Raw genomic sequence first — 22,001 nt, 5'->3', positions numbered from 1 at the left:
TATGGACAACACTATCTAGGGTGCCCTGAAAAGATCACTATGTAAGGTGTCCTCCTTATGCTGACTACATTGATAGCACCACCTATTCCTGGTATTGAAATTCCACCCAGATTATAAAGGACACAAATAATGCTATGTGCATAAATGTGCCATAGTGCGAGTTAAGTGAATGTTGCGGCAGCCATCCAATCAGTGTTTATCACACAGCCGGTCTTAGTGCTGTTATTCAAAATGCTCCTGCTTATTTTTTTGTCCCTCCCAATCTCTACCTCTCCCCCCCCCTCCCCCAAGCAAGAGAAGCTCCTCCTCATCTTCTTTATATCCACACTACCCTCTCCCTCCCCCTCCCCACTCATGCAATCATATATTATGACAATTACACAGATAATACTTTTAATTTAATATATTTTGGGTCCATATGTTTGTAATAGCCTCCATTGAGATACTAAGTATCGAAAATTCACTAGGCTTTAGATATAGCTACTGTTTATCTCTGACTCTGAACAATTGTTCGGTGCCGCTATATCTATTTGTTGCCATTGTACTCAATGCTGTTAAATGAATAATAAACATTTAAATGAAGAGAAAAAAATGCTCCTGTTTGACAGGTGAACTGGTCATTACAGAGCTGTCTGTAGGGACAACGGGAGGTCCCACACTTCAGTTTCCCACCACTCTTGAGTTGGGTTTTACTATATAATTTATGGTTAGGGTGAAGTTTTTTTTTAACTGTTTCACGAACGTTCATTCCTCCTACAGTGAAGTGGATCAGGGCTAATCCTGACACGTAGCCTTTGACTATGGTGATTATCTATCAAGGCAAATATGGAGGAAAGAGAGTTCTATATTTCCACTCTTTTCTCTATATTTGCCCCTGGGTGTCTGATTTGTTCAGCTTTCTGTAGGAGTGAGTGGCTGGAGGAGGCGTCGTGAAGGAGGACGGCACGTATAGTACATGGTAATCATATTAATTATTACCATGTGGCATAATGTCCCTTTTCTGTAATCCTCCGTCACCTCTGCTCCGTTTTTCTTAATGTTTTTTTTTTTTAGCAGAGCTGCATATTATGTAGACTCAGGCTCTATGTAAGTTAATACATTGAGCCCTAGGTATAGCAGCACAGAGAGGGGGAAGAGATCTTTAACATTCTTATCACAATTACATAAAATGTGTTTAGCAATTTAAGGCATTTTGTACTTACTGATGACGACACAGAGGGTAAATCTGGTACTTTTGAAGGTCCATTTGAGTCAACATTAAGTTGTATCAGAGGCTCGTACTTCACCTCCTGAATGTTAAGGAGATAAAAAGTACAGGTTACGAGTGTGGCATTACGTTCAAGTACAGCTGCCGACATTCATTGTCTATCCTGCACTAGAGAAATGATAGCTGTTGAAACCTGATTGGTTGGGTTATAGTATATATGTGCACATACCACCATAATATTAAACACAAACCATTACGTTTCTGCCAACCCCATTGTGTTGTTTCCCTACAACTCTTCTCATTCAATGAGGTCAGAAGCTATAAGGGATTAGCCATGGTAAAATATACAGATGTAAACTCGTCTCTGTGACATGAAAGATGGTAACTCTTGTGGATAAAGCCACTACAGAACATTTATTGTATGGAATTTCTGCCCTAAATTCATATTTTCTGCACCTATGTGTTCCAGAAACCAGGACTTGGCCATTGCATTTGTCCAACGAAGACAAAAATTACAGAATTTGGAAACCTTTATTTTCTCTCTATTGTCATTTCAATCAAAGAAATTGTTGTAATTGGCATTTACAAATAGTTATAGCAATGGTCAATTTTGGACATTGAAAGACTTTACTAAGAGGTCTCAGAACTGTTATATAAAATGCTTCTGGCAGTAGAACTGGCCATATTAAAACGTGTCTGTAGAGACAAAGGGGGGTCTCTGTCATCAGACCTCTGTCATTCTGTGAATTGGGGCTTTACTATATAATTTATGGTTGAGGTGAAGTTTTACCAATCGTGACATGTAGCCCCCAACTGTGGGGTATATGGATCAAGGCAAATATGGAGGACAGAGGTGTATTTCCACTCCTTTGTCTATACTTACCTCTGGGTGTCGGCTTCATCCAGCTTTCCGTAGGAGGGGGCAGCTGGAGGAGGGGTGGGGAAGGATCGAGGGCACATGTGCATGGTAATCATATTAATCATTACCATGTGGCCTAATGTCCCTTATCCGAAATCCTCTGTTACCTCTGCTCCGTTTTTCTTTTTTTGTTGTTTTTTTGCAGCGTTTTATATAGACTCAGGCTCTATGTAAGTTAATACATTGTGCCCTAGGTATGGCAGCACAGAGGGGGAGAGATCTTTAACATTCTTAGCACAATTACATAAAAATGTGTTTAGCAATTTAAGGCATTTTGTACTTACCGATGACGACACAGAGGGTAAATCTGGTACTTTTGAAGGTCCATTTGAGTCAACATTAAGTTGTATCAGAGGCTCGTACTTTAGCTCCTGAATATTGAGGAGATAAAAAGTGCAGATTACGAGTGTGGCATTACGTTCAGGTACAGCTGCCACCATCCCAGGCCCAGCCAATGATAAACACACAGGGGACTACAGAAATTGAACTGTACATAGTGAGTAGGGAAAGTGAACTTCAGGAAGGAATGCATAGCTGTTACTAAATTAATTTATGTGTGACATCTATAAGGACCTCGCCATGAAAAGCATGGACAACACTATCTATGGTACAGGTGTCACTAAAGGATCCCTACATAATGTGCCATCCTTATGGCTAGACCACATTCCCTGGGTGGACTTTCCACCCAGGTTATACATGACAGTCAGACCTATGTAATAAAATGATGCTATGTACATAACTTGCTGTAGCCCATAGTAAGCAGAACTTTGATTTCATTGTCTATCCTGCACTATAGAAATGAGGGCTGTCGGAAGGATCGAGGGCACCTGCACGTGTGCATGGTAATCATATATACATCATTACCATGTGGCCGCTCCCTCCTGTTCTTCCTGTGTGTAAATCCTCTGTCACCTCTGCTCCATTTATGAGCAGAGCTGCGTTATATGCAATACCTAAATATTACATATGGCGACTTTCTGCTCCAACCATGGAGTACTGGGGCTCTATGTATATGAATACATTGCACCATATGAATGGCAGCACAGAGAAGAGGAGAGATCTTTATCATTCTTAGCACAATTACATAGAAATGTGCTTAGTAATTGAAGGCATTTTGTACTTACTAATGAGGACAATGTTGGTAAATCTGGTACTTTTGAAGGTCCGTCATAGGAGTCTACATTACGATGTATCGTAGGTTCATGCTTCACCCGCTGAATAGTGAGGAGATAAAAGTGCAATCATGAGTATGGCATGAAGTACAATAGTTGCAGCTCTTGAGTTGTGATGCCCAAGCACCCCCTTGGGGGTAACCGGGGGCGTGAATCCTAAGTGAATATGCCCCCTGAACTCAGACTGTCTGCCACCAGAGAATTTGGGTCTGAAATGCCTATCAGCCACCATTGAATTGGGCCTGTTGTGCCCACAATACATCTGTGAACTGCAAACTAGATATCAGTGAATGTGATCTTTAGTGAATTAATGGAGTCTGTATAGGCCCACTAGACACCAGTGAGAGGGACCTGTGTAACCCACTGGCCTTCAGTGTAGTGGGATCTGTGTAACCCACTAGCCATCAGTGTAGTGGGCTGTGTTGCCTGTTTGACACCAGAGAGTGGGCTCTGTATTGCCAACTAGTCACTAGTGAATTTTGTCTATACTGTCCACTACCTACCAATGAATGAGCTCTTTATTGACCACTAGTCACCAGAGAATGGTGAAGGCCATAAAATTCACCCTATACTTGGTGGTCTCAAATAACATGAAGCAATTTTAGGAACGTAATCACATGTGTCCTTTTAGTTTGGGTGTATCCCTAGTCTGAATTATGGGATAATAAGCACATCAAGTTATACATTTCTGATGGAAAAAGGAAAAATTGGAAACATGGGACCCTAGGACACTGAATGGTGTTCGTTTTGCCCAGTGGATGGGGTCTGTAATGACCGCTGTCCACCAGTAAATAGGGTCTTTATTGTTAATTTGCCACCAGCTAATAGAGTCTTTTTAGGGCCTGATTAAGGGTTGAGGACGCCCTAATCTTTGCACCCCCTCATCATTCATATCAGGCTAATACGCGGTAGGTAAAAACAAACTTGTCCTTAATTTCAAAATCCATCTTCCTTCATCCCCCCACCAATGTTTATGTTCCTGTGTTTTTGTATTAATATACATAGAGCACTGGGGCTCTATGTATATTAATACATTGCACCCTATGAATGGCAGCACAGAGAGGAGGAGAGATCTTTATCATGCTTAGCACAATTATATAGAAATGTGTTTAGTAATTGAAGGCATTTTGTACTTACTAATGAGGACAATGTTGGTAAATTTGGTACTTTTGAAAGTCCGTATGAGGAGCCTACATTACGATGTATCAGAGGTTCATACTTCGCCTCCTGAATAGTGAGGAGATAAAAGTACAATCATGAGTATGGCATGAAGTACAATAGTTGCAGCTCTCAAGTTGTGATGCCCAAGCACCCTCTTCCCCGACTGGCACAGCTGCTGCCATCCCGGACGCAATCAAAATGCTACCAGCTATTATTGGCTTCTAGTAGTTCTGTCTACTTTCCTATCTAATTGCTCATAGTATTCAGTTTACTATCCTGCAATTAACTCAGGCTGTCTGTTACCAGAGAATTTGGGTTTGAAATGCCCACCAGCCACCATTGGGCCTGTTGTGCCCACAATGCATCCGTGAACTGCAAACTAGATATCAGTGATCTTTAGTGAATGAATTGAGTCTGTATAGCCCCACTAGACACCAGTGAGTAGGATCTGTGTAACCCACTGGCCATCAGAGTATTCTTCTTATTATTATCATAGATTTGTAGGGCTCCACAACGCTGCACAGTAGGGAAAACAGTACATACATAAAACAGTGACATACAAGGCAGATAAAATAAATGCAGACATAAAAACAACAAAAGGTTATGGAGGACCCTGCTCATTAGAGAGCTTACATTCTAAGTGTAATAGGGCACAGCTGAAACAAGAGGAGCGATTGTGGCTTAGAGTGGAGATTGGGATGGTTGTGTGGGTGCATTAGTGTGAAAAGGATCATCAGGTATAAGGAAAGCTTTAAAAAAAGTGATGGGTTTTTAGAGAATTTCTAAAGATTTGAAGGCTGTGGGAAAGTCTGATTGAGCACAATAGGGAATCCCATAAGTGGGGAGCAGCACGGGAGACGTCTCAGACAGGAGTGAGAGGTGGTTACCTGAGATGAGACAAGGCTCAGGTCAGAGGTAGATCTAAGAGGACGGTAGGGACAGTATTTTGATATGAGATTTGAGATGCATGCAGGGGTGGTGTTGCTGAGGACCTTGTAGGTAAGGGTGAGTAATTTGAATTTGATTCTGGAGGACACAGGGAGCCAGTGTAGGGATTTGCAAAGTGGTGCAGCAGATGTGGAGTAGTGAAAGAGGAAAATCAGTCTTACAGTAGCATTTAGGATGGATTAAAATGTAGATATATGGGTGTCAGGAATGCCAGATAGCAGGAGGTTGTAGTAGTCAAGACGGGAGATGATGGGAAAATGGATAAGAGTTTTGGTAGCATGTTGAGTAATAATAGGGCATATTCTGGCAATGTTCTTAAGGTGGAATCGACAGAACTGGGAGAGAGTCTGGATGTGAGGAATAAAGCAGAGGGCAGAGTCAAGTGTGACACCAAGGCAGTGGGCTTGGGAGACTGAGGAAATTGTGGTGTTATTAACAGTGAGGGAGATTTGAGGGGAGGTGGTGATTCTGGCAGGAGCGAAGATAATAAGCTTTTTATATAGAAATGTGCTTAGTAATTGAAGGCATTTTGTACTTACTAATGAGGACAATGTTGGTAAATCTGGTACTTTTGAAGGTCCGTATGAGGAGCCTACATTACGATGTATCGTAGGTTCATACTTCGCCTCCTGAATAGTGAGGAGATAAATGTGCAATCATGAGTATGGCATGAAGTACAATAGTTGCAGCTCTTAAGTTGTGATGCCCAAGCACCCCCTTCCCCGACTGGCACAGCTGCTGCCATCCCGGACGCAATCAGAATGCTACCAGCTATTATTGGCTTATAGTGGTTCTGTCTACTTTCCTATCTTATTGCTTATAGTGTTCAGTTTACTATCCTGCAATTAACTCAGGCTGTCTGCCACCAGTGAATTTGTGTCTGAAATGCCCACCAGCCACCATTGGGCCTGTTGTGCCCACAATGCATCCGTGAACTGCAAACTAGATATCAGTGAATATGATCTTTAGTGAATGAATTGAGTCTGTATCGCCCCACTAGCCATCAGTGTAGTGGGCTGTGTTGCCCACTGTCCATCAGTGTAGTGGGCTGTGTTGCCCACTAGCCATCAATGTAGTGGGCTGTGTTGCCCACTGGCCATCAGTGTAGTGGGCTGTGTTGCCCACTGGCCATCAGTGTAGTAGGCTGTGTTGCCCACTGGCCATCAGTGTAGTGGGCTGTATTGCCTGTTTGACACTAGAGAGTGGGCTCTGTATTGCCAACTAGTCACCAGTGAATTTTGTCTATATTGTCCACTACCTACCAATGAACGAGCTCTTTATTGACCACTAGTCACCAGAGAATGGTGGTTTGAGTTACCTACTTTCCACCAGTGAATGTGGTCTATGCAGTGGCCCCTTAACTTTTAAGTGAAAAACCAGAACACGCATGTGACCTACAATTTGCTAAGGCCATAAAATTGTCCTTATTCTTCCTTGGTGGTCTCAAATAAGATGAAGCAATTTTAGGAACTTAATCACGTGTCCTTTCAGTTTGGGTGTATCTCTATCACCATTAAATAGGGTCTTTATTGTTAATTTTCCACCAGCTAATAGGGTCTGTGTCAGGGCCTCATTAAGGGTTGAGGACGTCCTAGTCTAATATGCTCGTAGCGCCCCCTCCTCTTTCATACCAGGCTAATACACAGTAGGTAAAAGCAACCTCGTCCTTAATTTCAAAATCCAGCTTCCTTCATCCCCCAACAAATGTTTATGTTCCGGTGTTTTTGAACCTCAGCTCCACTTGGCTGTTTATAAGGGTCCCGGCTACCTTTGTTGCTCATTTTGTTGTCATTAAAATCAAAACTGTATAGCAGAATGGAAGAATGAACAAGCGTGACTGAGGGTGAATATGTGGAGGGGCTGTCACACCTGTGCCTGTCACCATCCATGTCTCTCCTTCTCACTTATTCCCAACGCCCGCCCAAGGATGACTCCTTGTCCTCAGCCTTTACCATGGAAATACGTCAAGATAAAAACCTTACTACATTTTTCGTTCATGTTTTCTTTTTACTTTGGAGGAAAACTATTCTTTATTTTAAAATGAATTTCAGGTTTATACCTCTCCCTGTCACAATTTTGCACTCTAAAATGCTTTGCGCCACACAAAAGCGTCACTACCTAGCTGCAGCCTAATCAGCCTATTGGATAATCAGGCCCTGGTCTGTGTTGTAAAATTGCCACCAGTGAATTGTGTCTGTACTGCCCACGCTGTGTATTTGTTAAACTGAGAATAATTTATGTTTTGTGATAACATTTTTTACATTGTGCTATATGGGTTGGATAGTGTATACTTTTCAGTGGTAATAGGATAAAAATTAGCAAAAAAAAATGCCCTTTCCTATCTTTAGCTAATTCATGCAATCCTAGAAAATCACTCCCAATATAATCATCTAGTTCTTCTAGGTATACATATACTATATATATATATATATATTTCACTCGGGAGTCTGTCTCAAGTCTCCTTTATTGTCTGCACTGACAGATTCAGTGTAACCTAGACCTAACCCCTTACTTGTTGTCCAATGTTGGATGCAGGCTGCACCGTATCTATGCAGGAGTCTGCCATAGACAGCTGTGATGTGGGTATAGGGCTGCATTCTAATATGGAGCTGCAACCCAGCACAAAGCCAATCCAGCACCAACAAATATATTACTGTCTGTGCTCGGGAACAAGTTTAGTTAGATCTCAATGGTGTTGTTTCAGTGAGCTGTGGACACTTGATATTCTTGTTGGTCCATCAGGGAGATTAAACAAAGGCTTGACCCCCTGCAGTGAGGAGTCGGGAAGGATCGAGGACACGTGTGTATGATAATCATATATTCATCATTACCATGTGGCCGCTCCCTCCTGTTCTTCCTGTGTGTAATACCTAAATATGACATATGGCGACTTTCTGCTCCAAACACGGAGCACTGGGGCTCTATGTATATTAATACATTGCACCCTATGAATGGCAGCACAGAGAGGGGGAGAGATCTTTATCATCCTTAGCACAATTACATAGAATGTTCTTAGTAACTGAAGGCATTTTGTACTTACTAATGAGGACAATGTTGGTAAATCTGGTACTTTTGAAAGTCCGTATGAGGAGCCTACATTACGATGTATCGTAGGTTCATACTTCGCCTCCTGAATAGTGAGGAGATAAATGTGCAATCATGAGTATGGCATGAAGTACAATAGTTGCAGCTCTTAAGTTGTGATGCCCAAGCACCCCCTTCCCCGACTGGCACAGCTGCTGCCATCCCGGTCACAATCAAAATGCTACCAGCTATTATTGGCTTCTAGTAGTTCTGCCACCAGTGAATTTGGGTCTGAAATGCCCACCAGCCACCAATGAATTGGGCCTGTTGTGCCCACAATGCATCCGTGATCTGCAAACGAGATATCAGTGAGTGTGATCTTTAGTGAATGAATTGAGTCTGTATAGCCCCACTAGACACCAGTGAGTGGGACCTGTGTAACCCACTGGCCATCAGTGTATTCTTATTATTATCATAGATTTGTAGGGCTCCACAACGCTATGCAGTAGGAAAAACAGTACATACATAAAACAGTGACATACAAGGCAGATAAAATAAACACAGACATAAAAACAAAAGGGTGTGGAGGACCCTGCTCATTAGAGAACTTACATTCTAAGTATAATAGGGCACAGCTGAAACAAGAGGAGCGAGTGTGGCTTAGCGTGGAGATTAGGATGGTTGTGTGGGTGCATTAGTGTGAGAAGTATCATCAGGGATAAGGAAAGTTTTAAAAAAGAGATGGGATTTTAGACACTGTCTAAAGATTTGAAGGCTGTGGGAAAGTCTGACTGAGCACGGTAGGGAATCCCATAAGTGGGGAACAGTACGGGAGACGTCTCCTAGGCAGGAGTGAGAGGTGGTTACTAGAGACAAGGCGCAGGTCAGAGGTAGATCTAAGAGGGCGGTCGGCAGAGTATTTTGATATGAGATTTGAGATGTATGAAGGGGTGGTGGTGTTGAGGGCTTTGTAGGTAAGGGTGAGTAATTTGAATTTGAATCTGGAGGACACAGGAAGCCAGTGTAGATATTTGCTAAGTAGTGGAGCGGTGAGAGAGAAACATCAATCTTGCAGCAGCATTAAGGATGGATTAAAATGTGGATATATATTCTGGCAGGAGCAAAGATAATAAGCTTTTTATATAGAAATGTGCTTAGTAATTGAAGGCATTTTGTACTTACTAATGAGGACAATGTTGGTAAATCTGGTACTTTTGAAAGTCCGTATGAGGAGCCTACATTACGATGTATCGTAGGTTCATACTTCCCCTCCTGAATAGTGAGGAGATAAATGTGCAATCATGAGTATGGCATGAAGTACAATAGTTGCAGCTCTTATGTTGTGATGCCCAAGCACCCTCTTACCCAACTGGCACAGCTGCTGCCACCACAGACGCAATCAAAATGCTACCAGCTATTATTGGCTTCTAGTAGTTCTGTCTACTTTCCTATCGTATTACTCATAGTGTTCAGTGTCCTATCCTGTAGTGAATGCAGACCGTCTGCCCCTAGTGAATATTTGTCTGAAATGCCCACCAGCCACCATTGAGTTGAATAAAAGCAGCAAATGAACACATTTACAATGTACAATTTAGGTAGGAGAAAATTGAAGCCAAAATGAAATCTAGTTGTATTATGCAAATAAATATAACTTCCAAATTAAGGAATAACAATTTGACATAATGAGACAACTGTACATACCAAACCTCTTCTGCTTGTTGAATCTGAAGGCAAGATAGGATTAACTGACAGTTTTGTAGGTACATTGGATGAGTTTGAATGGGATTCCCAGAGAGGTTGATGCTTGGTGTCTTCTGGAATAATTGGGGGTATATTGCCCAGTATGCTCTCGGTGACTGGCACCTTGTAACTCTGGTAAGTTTCAGCTGAGGTTGAGGAATGCTGGTGGAATAGCTGTGGAGGTTGAGATGAAATCAAGGGAGTGGTGTTCTCCAAAGGAGGAATCTTGAGATCAAGAATATTCTGGGATTTTATCTCTTTGTCCATTCCAATTTTGTTGGCCTTGATATCAAAGTTGTCCAACAAACCACTGTTGCTGTCTGTGACTTTCTTGAATGGGGGGCTTAATGTCTCCACAGGAGATCTGATGGAAAGCCCGGTATTCCTTGTGCTCCCAAGATCCAACAGTTTAGGAGGCAATACTCTTCTGTCGGAAGGTTTCCTCTTTAGAGAAGGCACTCGGATGAAGGTTTCGGGTTTTTTCTGTTCCTTCTCTTCCAGGTCAATTTTCTTCAGTAGGTTCCACTCTCCCTATTAGAGGTAAGTGATATAGATAACCGTGGTCACGCATGCCACCTTTATTTTGCCTGATAACCTAGTGAAATAATCTCTAGTAAACCCTTTTAAAAGTTTTATTATAAAATACAACATATCCTCAAATGTATTGGAATATACACAAGCCCTTTACAACACTGAGCTTCCATACGAAATGACTAGTCCCCCTTACAGCCATGGACACCAGGCTAGCCCCACCAAAATGCCTAATTTTTAACACAATTCCATTTCTATTTAGCCTCTTTCCTCTGAGCGGATTTTACAAAGTTAATACCTCCTAAATTTTCATTCAATATCACATCAGTTACAATGGTCTACCCCATATACCATTTCTGCTCATTTGTCTTATTTCATTAAAGGTAATTACTGTTACTCTGCATCCAAATTGGTTACAATTGATTCTGTATTTTTTTTTTATAGACAATCAGATGCACCCCTTTGAGAGAAAGGCCTGGAGGTACATCTCTATTAATTCTAGTCTAGGCTCCATTATAAATTAATATGTCTTTGTCAGAGATTAATGGAGACAATGATAGATTCTGCAGATAAATGTGAGTAATGGACAGGACTACCAGCCTGCACTGTATTGGAACCGGTTTTCACGATTACCACCATTCCAACACTAACCAGTACTACAACTGAATTCCGAATGTTTTAAAAAACGGAGTGTAATGTCAGGAGCCCACAGGTTAAGTGTTTAAACACTTAACCAGACATTGCCGCTTTAAATTACAGAGAGGTCGCGCTGATGTTAAAATCTACTGACTGACATGTCAATAGTCGGACTTACTTCAAGTCATCATCCTAATGCAATTGGACATCTACAGCGTCGCTATACAGGTAAGTCTGATTATTGTACACTCCGTTTTTTAAAACATTCGGAATTTAGTTGTAGAACTGTTTGGTGTCGGAATTATCCGCACTGTAAAACAGTACCCAACCCATTGGAACACTACAAAGAGGAACAATAAAGTTCTGTATATGAGATTAACCTCAGCCTCCAAAGTACCCAAGGAAAGCACTATTCCAGCATCGCTCCTACATCTCATGATGTGACATCTCCTTCTCTGAAAACTGCTTTGCTTCAGAATCCCAGAGCAATAACTCCAGTGCCAAAGGCAGCAGTGTCACAGTAAAAACAAAATAAACTCTTTTACTTTTGCTTTTCTTTTCAGCTGTTCAAACTTCTCCGCCTGGGCTGCAAACATCTTTTCAAAGTCCTCTTGCTTCTTCAGCAGTTCTTCAACTTGTGACACAGACTCCTGGCAAAAAAAGAAAAACCATCAGAAGTAAATGATAAAACTCTACCCCATGGTTTTCTTCCCACCATGCAATGATGTGTGTAGATCCTCACCCCGTAGTTTGGATCCAAAAGATAAGGTTCTCTTGTGTTGAGCCACCCATCAGCCTGTTCTAGCTCCCTCCACAGCAACATGATCTCCAGGTTTTCTTTGTAGATCTCTTTCCTCCTCTTCCAGCTTTCAGACACAAGACCCATCAGCTCTGACAGTTCGTTGACTTTCTCTGCAACCTAAAATGTATATACAGTATTAAAGCTTCTGTCCCACTTAGAAATGATTTACAGTTTAAAAAAAAATCTGTTCATCAAGATTCCACAAGAGTTTAAATTAAACAGATATACCCTCAATATAAGAAAGACGTATACTTTTATACATGAAGAACTAAGAGTGCATGGAACTTAGACAGGCATACTCGGACTATAGGCTACTTCCCTTTAATCCCTTACTACAGCTTGACACACACCATCATTACATGATCCCATCTGTCCCAAGGACAGCTTGAGATGGAGACTTTTTTTAATCTGTTCTTATTTTACACATATCAGAAAGATAGATATTCATAGCAAATATATTATTATCATGGATTTTTATTTTGGCTATAGGGTTGGGTTAACAAGATTTTAGAATGATGGCACATTAACTCATGCTGTCCATGGCAATGAGTGAGACTACCTGAGCCAATGTGACTGGATTACATGTCTAAGCATCACCTATACAGTTGGGGGTTTGTGGTTACAGCCAATATGAGCATGTATAATGCAGAACTTCTAGTCTTGTGTAGGGTACGCCAGAACTTCCAGTTATGGTTCTAGGGACTATATCTATAAGAAAATTCATGAAGATAAATATTCAGATACAAAGATACATCCAACTTAAGCCACGAGTGGAGGTAGCTGTATTGTAATTTTTCTGACTGATTTACTACTTCTTTCGTGTAACTTGTACAGTCACTCCATAATGTTGGGCTTGTGCATTGCAAGTAGGTTATCATGCATCTATATATTAACCACTTATTTTTCCAAACTGCTGAGCACGGCAGGATAATGTACTATATAGTATAATAGTATGATATGCTTTTCAGTATGAATGGGTATTGGAGCGACTAAAGCCACACACATTACTATGAACACCCAACTACTCGCGTTTGCACCCTTAGCAATATTCAACACCCTCTTTTCTTCTCCATATTGGGAGATGAGTTGTTGCCAATTCCACTTGGCATATACAACCGATTACTTCCTGAAATGGAATGTACCTTCATTGTGTTTCATTTTATATTTGTTTCCAGCAAAACTGCGACATATTTAAATAACATTTGATGGGTTATTTAATGTGAAACTAGACAGTTATTTGTTTATTTTGAGCCTATAAGAAAGAATTGCCTGAAATGACAACTTTAGATGTGACAAGGTGAATGCATTTAATTTCTCCTGTTGGGAATTATTCAAAACACTGTATTTTATTGCAAAATACAATATCCCTTAGTAATGGAAACTACTCTCTTGCCATTATACACTTTGGGCCTGATTTAGAGATGGATGTATAAATGTGATCGGTACTGTCACGAACAGCACTCACCTGAGTCTGCGTGATGCATATGTGACACAGGGTTAACCAAACAACAACCACCTGGTCTGTCTAAAATGATTAAATCCTTCCCTATCTATGCCACACACTAGCTTTGCGATACTAATTACCACCACCAAGGTTTTTTCGGACAAGAGCTGACACTCTTATTTAGGAAGCCTTCGGTTCTCCCTAGCATTAATCTAACACAATTTACTTTAATCAGAGTTCACATAAACCACAAGGTTTGCGCAGTTTCCATTAGGTAGCATCTGGACCAAACTGTCGCGTGAATTCGTAAGAACACAGAGACTAGAACTTATTAAGTGTAATTTAATATGGAAAATACATCCACAATGCTTAAGATAAAAAGATAATAAAAGACAGACAAATATAGTGCAATTGTTTCTTATAAAATAAAAAGGATAAAACACAGAATTGATACCTCACTTAGAATCAAGTTTCTGGTGCTGGGAGAAGCAGAACAAATGGGACCCTCTTCAATATCGAATTGACTACCTCAGAGTGAACCACGAGTTACATTTTCAATACAGTTTTAAAACCAAGCTATAGGGCCCACAGCCCCCCCCCCCCCTTCCTGTGACCTTATTCAGCTTGAATCTGTCATTACCATACAACCCTGTCTCTGCAGTCGGTATGTCTGGGGCCTCCCAAACATGTGTTAGATTTCATTGTCTTGCAAGAGATATCCTCAAAGGCTTTCACATTTGCGTCCTGCCATAAATGGTATAAGGTGCTACTCTTATCTACCAGCCCCATCTGGGTGGTTTAACATACACAAAACCCCTTGCTCTAACAGCTTCTAAGAGAACCATGTCACACTAACTTATCAATGGATTCATTTGATACAACCTATTTACACTGCAGTTATGAATTATCCCTTATAAATAACTGCAAGCTCTCTATGTTCACGACAGGTACATACACTCCAAGATAAGTCTGTATGCGGTTGTATATTGAGTTGCACGTATATTAATATACGTGCAACTTAAAATCTAGTGTATAAATATGTCCGTCGCAAAGACGCATCTATCATCATCAAACCAGATAATAACAACAGTCCTTTGTGATGTGCAAAGCTATGAATCCTAAAAGGTGTATCTTAATTATTTATTAATTTATTTATTATCTAATTTTCACTTGCACATATAATTAAGATACACCTTTTAGGATTCATAGCTTTGCACATCACAAAGGACTGTTGTTATTATCTGGTTTGATGATGATAGATGCGTCTTTGCGACGGACATATTTAGCAAGTGAAAATTAGACGCATCTCTAAGGTTAACTTGCATCTCCAAATCCTTACTGTACTAAACATACATGTGAATGTCCCTGACCTGTCTCTCCATATGTGTTCAGTGTGGAGAATTTTACACAAGTCACATTTTCATGTGGCACAAATGGACTTCAATTAAATCAGGCCCTTTATGTAGAAATATTTTTTAGGCCCACTTATATGATCATCATGGCACCTCTCAATCACCAACAAAAAAACACTGTAGATCAGATTAAATTGGTCAATTACTGCTATCATGACTAAATAATGCACTTTATCTCTCAGTGGTGTTACAGAATCTACTATATAAATGCCTAGTGGCGTGTGTGTGAAAAAAAAAAACAAGCTGCAGCGCCACCTGCTGGGCAGAGTTATACACTGACCTATATGTTTCTTGAAGGAGAAGTGACAGTTAGGAGTGGTTGGTGGTTGCCGGGGGTGACAGTGGGGAGTTTTTAAAACCTTAAGTAGCTTGATAAAGGATGTGGCGATGAAGATGAAGGAAGAGGTGATGGAGAAAAATGATTAGGTGGCGACATGTGGACAAAACCACGTTAAAAAAGGGCGCTTGCGTCGGGAAGTAACGCTCTTCCCCTGAGGAGGCCTGGGCTAGGCCCAAATGCATGACAAGAACCTTTTTAACACCTTAAGTAGCTTGATTTGACTAGAATGCATGAGTATCATGCACGGGTTAACTTGTGTGTATATATATATATATATATATATAAAATTTTTAAAAGTGCTGTTATGAAAAATGTAATGGGAATGAAGGTGAATGGAATTCTATAGTGTTACAATGAAGGCAGTAGGAGATGTGGTGGTATTGGAATGGCATACCACATCATCTGTAATACACGGTGCAGGCAGTGTCATGGTATGGGCATGCATGGCTTCCAGTGGTACTGGGTAACTAGTGTTTATTGATCATGTGACAGGTGACAGAGGACAGAAGCAGCCGGATGAATTCTAAAGTGCACAGAAATATGCTGTCTGCTCAGATTCAGCAACATTCAGCACAGTACAGATAGGGCGTGATACAAAGCATTCTGCAAAAGCAAATCAGGAGGGTTTTTTTTTAAGTCAAAGAAGTAGAATATTCTGCAATGGCCAAGTCAATCACCTGATCTCAACCCAATCGAGCATGCATTTAACTTGCTGAGGATAAAACTAAAGGCAGAAAGACCCACGAACAAATAACAGCTGAAGATAGCTGCAGTAAAAGCCTGAAAAAACAAAACAAGGGAGGAAACTCAGCATATGGTGATGACCATGGGTTGCAGACTTCAGGCAGTCATTGCCTGCAAAGGATTCGTGACAAAGTATTCAAAATGAACATTTTATTTATAATTAGGTTAAATAGTCCAATTACATTTGAGCCCCTGAAAATAAGGGACTGTGTATAAAAATGGTTGCAATTCCTAAATGTTTCATACAATATTTTTGTTCAACCCCTTGAATTAAAGCTGAAAGTCTGCTCTTCAATTGCATCTCCATTGTTTCATTTCAAATCCATTGTGGTGGTGTACAGAGCAAAAAATTATGAAAATTGTGTCACTGTCCAAATATTTCCGGACCTAGTTGTCTGTATGTATGACTATGAATATATTACACAGAGTTTAATTTACCTCCATGGACATGAAGTGCCTCTTCTCCAGAAGAGTCTTCCCAATTGCCTGAAGCTCCTCGTACTTCCCCCAGTGCTTGTCGATCTCTCTCTTGTATTCCTCATGGCGTTTAATCAGCAGTTCTGCTCCCGCCACATCATTGGCCAGTTCTTCTGACACCACTAGAGCATTCATCTCCCTGGCCCAGACTCTGGTGTGGTAAAGTGAAGCATGTTTAGAGACACAGATCAAACTGAATGCTTATGAATACAAGACAAGATATTTTCCAATATAATCAGACAGGGTTATAGGTCACATTGGGCAATTCTCTGCAAGACCTGATCATTCCCATCAGTGAGTGAACATGGATGAAAATGTGATACCAACAGGAGTGGATTGGGCATAAGGCTTACTGGGACTCTTCCCGTTAAGGCCGCCTGGAGGCTGCCTAAAGTCTTTTTTAATTCACTGTTGCTTTTTTGTTTTCTTCTTCACTCATTCATGTATGCCAATGATTGGAGAGAAATAACTGTAATAACCGAGCGGCCGCTTGGTTATTAAAGATATTAAAAAAAAAAATGAAAGAAAAAACAGCCGGCCGCTCCTCTTTTTGTAGGGTTCGTGCAGCCTATTGCTACAGTGCACGGCCCCTAACTCCTTCCTGGTGGCCTCTCCTCACATGCCGTGGCGGGATCGTCTATTACTCGTCTGTTGTGTGTCGGCAGTATCACGGAAGATGAATCAGATCATCAACAGGTAAGTGGTTGTGAAGTGAAGTGAGGAATACATCAGCAACAGGGAGGTGGGAAAGGAACGTGTAAAATTGTGGAAAATAACTATTGTGAACAAGGGTGATGATTGGGTTTGATTATGAGGGTGAAGGATTTAATGGATCCCTAATGGGGGTAATTATGGTGAGGGAGGTAATGAGGGGCTTTATCAATATGAATGAAATTAATTGATGAGTTAGGGGTTAATTGATAATGGGAATGAGGGAGTTTATTATTATAATTGGGTTACTAATGTTAAATGGGGTTGTTGAAATAGTTAATGATTTTGAGAAGGGGTTAATTAATGATGATGGGGATGATATTATATGGCGGTCCCGAGCATGCCGCCTGCATGGTCTGGCGGTCCCTAGCATGCCGCCTGCATGGTCTGGCGGTCCCTAGCATGCCGCCTGCATGGTCTGGCGGTCCCTAGCATGCCGCCTGCATGGTCTGGCGGTCCCTAGCATGCCGCCTGCATGGTCTGGCGGTCCCTAGCATGCCGCCTGCATGGTCTGGCGGTCCCTAGCATGCCGCCTGCATGGTCTGGCGGTCCCTAGCATGCCGCCTGCATGGTCTGGCGGTCCCTAGCATGCCGCCTGCATGGTCTGGCGGTCACTAGCATGCCGCCTGCATGGTCTGGCGGTCACTAGCATGCCGCCTGCATGGTCTGGCGGTCCCTAGCATGCCGCCTGCATGGTCTGGCGGTCACTAGCATGCCGCCTGCATGGTCTGGCGGTCCCTAGCATGCTGCCTGCATGGTCTGGCGGTCCCTAGCATGCCGCCTGCATGGTCTGGCGGTCCCTAGCATGCTGCCTGCATGGTCTGGCGATCACTAGCATGCCGCCTGCATGGTCTGGCGGTCACTAGCATACATTCTGTATTTTATTTCTTTCACTAATACTAGGAAAATTATCATTCAAAGCAATATAATACCTGATTTGTCTTGCAATTCATTTTGCATGGCGTATATTTAAATCAAACAGAAAAAGCATTTTGTGAATTACTGATGCTAGTGTTTACAAATAATCACAGTTAACCATACAGGTAGGCAGAGAATGAGCTTTTCCTTTGGTTATACTGCTAGGTAGAGTTTAGAATTAGTGGGAGATTTACAGGGATGAGGCCCCAGTTAGAATAATCCATATGATAGTGGTCAGGCTTTAAGTAATAGGAAGGACTTCCCAGACACAACTACTATCACGTTAATGCTAACCCTTCAAACCTCCTGCTGCTGGATTAAGCTGCACCGCTAAATGTAACAGATGTGTGTACTCCACCCACTGGTGTGCTGAGTCTGCCCACAATGTGTTGCATTTGCTTTGCCTACCACCGATGTGGCAAGGGCTAACCCCGCCTACTTTTGCGTTCAACCCACCTATAATTGACTTGGTCCCGCCTGCATGAGGCCACTTTAATTTTTTTTTCCTGGGCCACTTTAAGTTCCCAATCTGCCCCTTGATACCAATGCCTCCATTCAGTATCAGCTGTATATATGGGGTCATTTCAATAAAGCAAAATTCCAACTTGCCCTTTGATGCATTATATAGTGATATAACCAAAAATTACCAGGCTCCGTAGCAACATTTTAAAGGGACTGTCCCCTCTCCAAGCTCAGTTATTAATTTTATCACCAGAAATAAAGATTGGCTTTTATGCTTAACACTGCAATATATTACTTATATATTTATTAATCTAACACGGGTGTCTGAACTAGGGGCATAGTTGTGTAGTGGCCCACAAGATTATTAGTGACCACCCTCCTCCTCACTTTCCTCAACAGGCCAGCCTCCTCTTCTTACTGTACTGTCTGTAGCACCACTCTGCACTTCATTCTGAGAGAGAGGAATCAGAGTACCTTTCCCCACCAATCAGAGTTCTGGCTCATGTGCACTCTGTGGCTTCAAATTCCTTCCGGTAACCAAACAGCAGATCTTTGCTGACCACAGACACCGGACTGTTCTTTGAGCCACTACTCTAGTAGTTATGCCCGTGTGTGTGTGTGTATATATATATATATATATATATATATTATATATATCTATCTATAATATAAATGCTTAGTGGCGTGTGTTAGTCTGTGTGTGTGTGTGTGTGTGTGTGTGTGTGTGTGTGTAAAAAATAAAACCAAGCTGCAGCGCCACCTGCTGGGTGGAGTTATACACTGACCTACTAAATTCTTAGTGTGTGTGGGAAAAAAAATTCAGAAAGGGCTGAAATTTGGTATACGAAGATGTTTTTAATTTGTTAATTTAATTTGTTAATTGTTAAAAGTGTTTATAAAGATTTAAAAAAAATATATATATATTTCTTGAAGGAGAAGTGACAGTTGGGAGTGGTTGGTGGTTGCCGGGGGTGACAGTGGGGAGTGGTTGGTGGTTGCCGGGGGTGACAGTGGGGAGTGGTTGGTGGTTGCCGGGGGTGACAGAGTGAGAGGAGTGTGATACTCAGGACCGCTGAGAGAGATCCCTGTGTCTGGATAGACATCTGGATAGATGTGGCGATGAAAATGAAGGATGAGGTGATGGAGAAGAATGATGAGGTGGTGACATGTGGACAAAACCACGTTAAAAAAGGGAGCTTACGTCGGGAAGTAACGCTCTTCCCCTGAGGCCTGGGCTATGGCCCAAATGCATGACCAGAACCTTTTTAACACCTTAAGTAGCTTGATTTGACTAGAATGCATGAGTATCACGCACGGGTTAACTTGTGTATATATATATATATATATATATATATATATATATATATATATATATATATATATATATATATATATATATATATATATATATTTATTTTTAACATGCAGTTACGCAAGCCTTCAGATGCACATGTTTTCTGGAGGACCTTGGCCCCCCAAAACTTCTGGGATCCATAGCAGTAGCACAAGCTGCTATGGGCATTGTTACATCCTAGGGAGATAACTGGAAAAGTATGTGGTATGAAAGTTCTAAGTTAATACATATTTACTTCCTTCTCAGTAAACACTTACATTAGTTCCCCGCAGTCACTAAAATACATTTGTACTTGTTCTGCTTTCTTTAGTTTTTCTTTCCTTTCATTGGATTTCTTTATCAGACTCCCCCAGTTTTGGCCCACTTCTTCCAGTCTCTCTGCCACATTTTTCTGGACGGGTGGGTGTATCTGACTTATGTATTGTCCCAACTTTATGACCCGTTCCATCTCCTTCTTAATGGCTTCAAGATCCCTCTATAACAAAATGATGCCAAGTTATAACTTAACAGGTATAATGTAATTAACCATTTAGCCCACCACAGTTTGTTCTAACAATAATGGAGTTTTGCACTTTTACAAAAGCATTTTGAATGTTGTGAGGACAGTGGGAAGTTTATATTCATCATTTACACTTATGTATGACTGAGAACAGAGTTAGCAAGAAATGGTGGTCACTCACCTCAAAACCCTCGTGTTGGCTCAGCAAGGTCTGCACCCCTGACAGGTCATAACCATAGTCATCAGTGTTCACAATGACTTCTTTCTCTTGTATCCAGCTAAGCAGTTCATCAACTTCATGATCAAACTGATGGACTTGGTGGGCAGTTGTCAAGACCTAATGAACAGGGAAAAAAAGTCATAAACATGGGTATTGCAGAATGTTGTGGTGTATGCGCTGTGCAGCAAAGCACACAGCAAACAGACGTAGGTTCATATCTAAAGCATGGCCTATAGCTAGTATGGTTATTATAGTTATTATGTATTTTAGTATTGGCGGTAATATTCGTTAAAAAAGTAGAATAAAATGTTGGATTAAAAGGAGGGTAATTTTGTCATTTGTCTATTTGCTATATGTTTTGTGTGGTTGGTGCTTTTTATCCCAGTAACTATATCTGTAGAACTCCCAAAAGAACAAAAAAAATCTATCTATCTTATGACACAATGTTGTGCATATGTTTCCTATTAGTACTTGATCCATACTATGAGTCTGTGAACCTAACATTGGGGCACAAACCCACAACACGTACCTTAGCCCTGTTCTGTATTGATCGACAGAGAGCCTCCCAAGTGTTGTTCACTGCCTCTGTCTTCTTCTTGATCTCATCTGCCTGGCTGTGTGACTCTTTCAGAAGACCCGATGCCAGTTCATTCAAAGACAACATCTTGCTTTTACCCAACGTCTCTACTTCCTTTACAAAGTTCTCAAACTCTTTTTCTAAAACCTGTTTAAAGAGATTAAATTAAAATTAAAGAGTAATTCCACAGACCGTGACCAGAAAAAAAAGTTCCCGACATAAGTCGCTGATGATAAGTTACTTTAGTTCTATTTTGCCGTCATTAGTTGTGCAGCCTTCACCAAACATTTCAAAAATGCATCATGGGACAGTGGGTGGAGCAAAGAATGGCCAAAAGTGAACTCAAAAGTGATCCTGGCCTTTAGCAAAACGTACTTAAAACAGTAACAAACAAAAAAAATGGAATGCCGAGGGAAAAAAAATACAATATATCCTTTCTTTGTGCCATATTGCTATACAAGTATTCATATAATGAAATTACTAACTTATTATACTATGTAAAGGCATATGAAAAATACCTTTTTTTAATTATAGAGGATATCAGTACTGTAAAACACATAACTGAAAGGTAGTAAATAATTCTAAGGGGCCGATTCAATTGGCCGCGTTATTCAGGAGACTAACGAGGCCCGCACAATATTACCGTTAAAATTACCGTACTAACGTTCATTTTCTGGGAGCTGCGAGCAAAAATCTGCATTAA

At 41.1% G+C, this 22,001-nt stretch overlaps 1 protein-coding gene across 1 annotated transcript in view; it reads right to left on the bottom strand.

Annotated features, from left to right (window-relative positions):
* The window catches only part of SPTBN5 (spectrin beta, non-erythrocytic 5), a 179,426-nt gene that overhangs the window by 17,965 nt on the left and 139,460 nt on the right, over positions 1-22,001 (bottom strand). Inside the window, exons 50-63 of the mRNA XM_075192975.1 lie at positions 21,251-21,445; positions 20,683-20,838; positions 20,260-20,477; positions 16,519-16,708; positions 12,081-12,257; positions 11,884-11,988; positions 10,133-10,702; positions 9,614-9,703; positions 8,448-8,537; positions 5,947-6,036; positions 4,436-4,525; positions 3,251-3,340; positions 2,411-2,497; positions 1,203-1,289 (exon numbers count right to left, since the gene is read on the bottom strand). Of these exons, the coding sequence (XP_075049076.1) occupies positions 1,203-1,289; positions 2,411-2,497; positions 3,251-3,340; positions 4,436-4,525; positions 5,947-6,036; positions 8,448-8,537; positions 9,614-9,703; positions 10,133-10,702; positions 11,884-11,988; positions 12,081-12,257; positions 16,519-16,708; positions 20,260-20,477; positions 20,683-20,838; positions 21,251-21,445 (2,235 nt within the window). The remainder of the gene's footprint in view (positions 1-1,202; positions 1,290-2,410; positions 2,498-3,250; positions 3,341-4,435; positions 4,526-5,946; positions 6,037-8,447; positions 8,538-9,613; positions 9,704-10,132; positions 10,703-11,883; positions 11,989-12,080; positions 12,258-16,518; positions 16,709-20,259; positions 20,478-20,682; positions 20,839-21,250; positions 21,446-22,001) is intronic.

The sequence above is a fragment of the Mixophyes fleayi genome, chromosome 12, assembly GCF_038048845.1.
Source record: "Mixophyes fleayi isolate aMixFle1 chromosome 12, aMixFle1.hap1, whole genome shotgun sequence".
NCBI classification, from domain to species: Eukaryota; Metazoa; Chordata; class Amphibia; order Anura; family Limnodynastidae; genus Mixophyes; species Mixophyes fleayi.
Note: the sequence above shows the minus strand (reverse complement) of the source record. Positions and strands in the feature narration are given on the sequence as shown.